General features: G+C 40.3%; 1 protein-coding gene across 1 annotated transcript; it reads right to left on the reverse strand.

The window, feature by feature from the left end:
• Positions 1-892: 892 nt before the first annotated feature.
• Positions 893-1,429, reverse strand: LOC138890262 (secreted RxLR effector protein 161-like). Its single transcript, XM_070173634.1, has one exon. It carries the CDS (start codon positions 1,427-1,429, stop codon positions 893-895), a length of 537 nt encoding a protein of 178 aa, XP_070029735.1.
• Positions 1,430-2,774: the final 1,345 nt, after the last annotated feature.

Genomic DNA, 2,774 nt, shown 5'->3' on the forward strand with positions numbered 1-2,774 from the left:
TCCACTTAGGGTTTGACTGGTGGGAACAACAGACGATGGGGAGAACGGAATGGTAGTTTCAAAGGTTTTTGAGTTGTGAAAAGATTGGGAAACTGGGGAAAGTGTGACTGTAGCAGCAGGAGTAATAGAGGGTGAGGAAGGCTCAATAAAAATGAAAGGTTTCATATATGGGTCAGTGGCAGTTACAGTTGAGGCAGAGAGATCGGAAGTTTTCTCAGCCATTGAAAGAAGTTGTGTGACGATCCTTCCTTTTTGGGTGATTCTAGTGTAGGACTTATGGTTAAGAAGAGCAGAAAAGAGGGTTTTTAAAAGGAAAGGATAATTATGAAGGGAGAGGAATAGGCACCAGTTCTAAAATGGTGGTTGGGCGTAGAGAATTGCAATGTTTCAGAGGGAGATGGAACGTTTTGAATTGAAGGGACATGACAGCAGGATCTGAAAAGTTGATGACATGACAGTTGTATGTTGTACCCTTTTTAAGATGTGTATTAAAAGGATGCACAGAACTACTAACCTTTAGTACAAGAACCTGGTTCTTGAATTTTTTTTCTTCTTTTTTCCTTTTTTGTTTTGAAAAGAATCAATCCTCTTTTATCATTCATGCACTGCATCTATCGCCTCTATGCTCATCATGTGTGTTTACCTACAACGTTATTGAAGTGGGTTAGACATGGCCAGAAAACACTTTGAGCTAGTTATTTCTTAGGGGTAAGAGCCAGCCAAAGATGAATCTGGTTCTTAATTAGCTTCAACAGTCCCAACTTTACTCTGTTTCTTTCAAACTGTTACCTACTTAGTGCCTTGGTAAAAATGTCTGCAATTTGATCTTCTGTGCTACAGAACTTCATACATATCAACCCTTTCTCCACATTGTCTCCCAGAAAATGATGCCTCATATCAATATGTTTTGTCCTTTTATGTTGAACTGGATTCTTGGCCATGTTGAGTGCACTGGTGTTGTCACATAAAAGGGGCACACTCTCAGTGAGTACCCCAAATTCCTCCAGTTGTTGCTTGATCCATAGAAGCTAGCACAGCAGGATGCTTCAGCTATATATTCAGTTTCAGCTATTGAAAGAGCCACTGAATTTTGCTTCCTTGTACCCCAAGAGATGAGACATGAACCTAAGAAGTGAGCCATTCCAGCAGTGCTTTTTCTGTCCACAAAATAACCTGCATAGTCTGCATCAGCATACCCAATCAGATTAAAACTGTCACCTGATGGATAATAAAGCGCCAGGTCCTGTGTTCCTTTGAGATATCTCAATATTCTTTTGGAAGCCTTCAAGTGAGATTCCTTGGTATTTGATTGAAACCTCGCACACAGCCCCACGCTGAACACAATATCAGGTCGATTGGCAGTGAGATAGAGGAGAGACCCAATAATGCCTCTATACATTGTTTGATTCACAGAAGATCCAATTTCCATATGGGAGTGTCTATCACCTTTGATGCTTCCATATCAAACCTCTTCAAGAGTTCCCTGATGTATTTTTGCTAACAAATGGAAGTACCTTTTGGGGACTGTTTTACTTGAAGACCCAAGAAAAAGTATAATTCTCCCATCATGCTCATTTCAAATTCACTTCCCATAAGTTTTGCAAATTTTTCACACAGAGAGTCAGTTGTTACTCCAAAAATAATATCATCAACATAAACCTGAACAATAAGCAGGTTCCTTCCTTATTTCTTTAAGAAAAGAGTGTTGTCAATTTTTCCTATTTTAAAACCATTTTCTAAGAGGAACTTTGACAGTCTTTCATACCAAGCTCGAGGAGCCTACTATAGCCCATACAAAGCTTTGTCCAGTTTGAACACATATTCAGGGTGCTGATGACATTCAAATCCTGGGGGTTACTTTACATAGACTTCTTCCTTAAGGAGTCCATTCAAAAATTCACACTTGACATCCATTTGAAACAAGGTGAATTGCATATGAGATGCGAAAGCGATTAGAATTCAGATAGCTTCCATGCGAGCCACTTGAGCAAATGTTTCATCATAGTCAATACCTTCCTCTTGATTGTAGCCTTGGACTACTAGCCTGGTCTTGTTCCTTGTGGTAATTCCATGTTCATCGAGCTTGTTTCTCAATACCCACCTGGTTCCTATAATGGTTCGATCTGGGGGTCTAGGTACCAAGTGCCACACATTGTTTCTCTCAAACTGATGTAACTCGTCTTACATGGCTATAATCCAATCTGCATCTTTCAAGGCTTCCTTGATGTTTTTGGGTTCTATCTGGGAGAGAAAGGCTGAGAAGGCAAGTGAATTTTTGGCTCTTGACTTGGTTTATACTCTGGAATCTAGAGGAGTGATGATGTTATCTATAGGGTTAGAGCTTTGGTGTCTCCAGTTAGATGCCTGAGGTTCATTCTGAGAGGAGGAAGGTATGTTTGGCTGATTTTCCTCTATCCTTCTCTCAGGTGCTAGAGGAGTTCCCTGCACTACATCAACCACCCTTTCTTCAGATTTGGTGGTTGTAATTGAAGTTCTTGGTTCTGTTGATGATGAGGCAGTGTTGTCTTCATTTGGCTCTGAATTTACCAAGCTGATCCTTTTCATTGTTGAGAACATAGCATTTGCATCCAAATGTTCTTAGGTGAGTCAGCTTGGGTTTTCTTCCATTCAACAATTCATACTGGGTCTTGTTCAGAAGTGATCTGATCATGCACTTGTTCACTAAGTAGCAGGCAGTGTTGATAGCTTCAGCCCAGAAGTTCTTTGCAATTCCACTGTCAATCAGCATTGTTCTTGCCATTTCTTCTAGAGTT

The sequence above is a fragment of the Nicotiana sylvestris genome, chromosome 4 (assembly GCF_000393655.2).
Source record: "Nicotiana sylvestris chromosome 4, ASM39365v2, whole genome shotgun sequence".
NCBI lineage: Eukaryota > Viridiplantae > Streptophyta > Magnoliopsida > Solanales > Solanaceae > Nicotiana > Nicotiana sylvestris.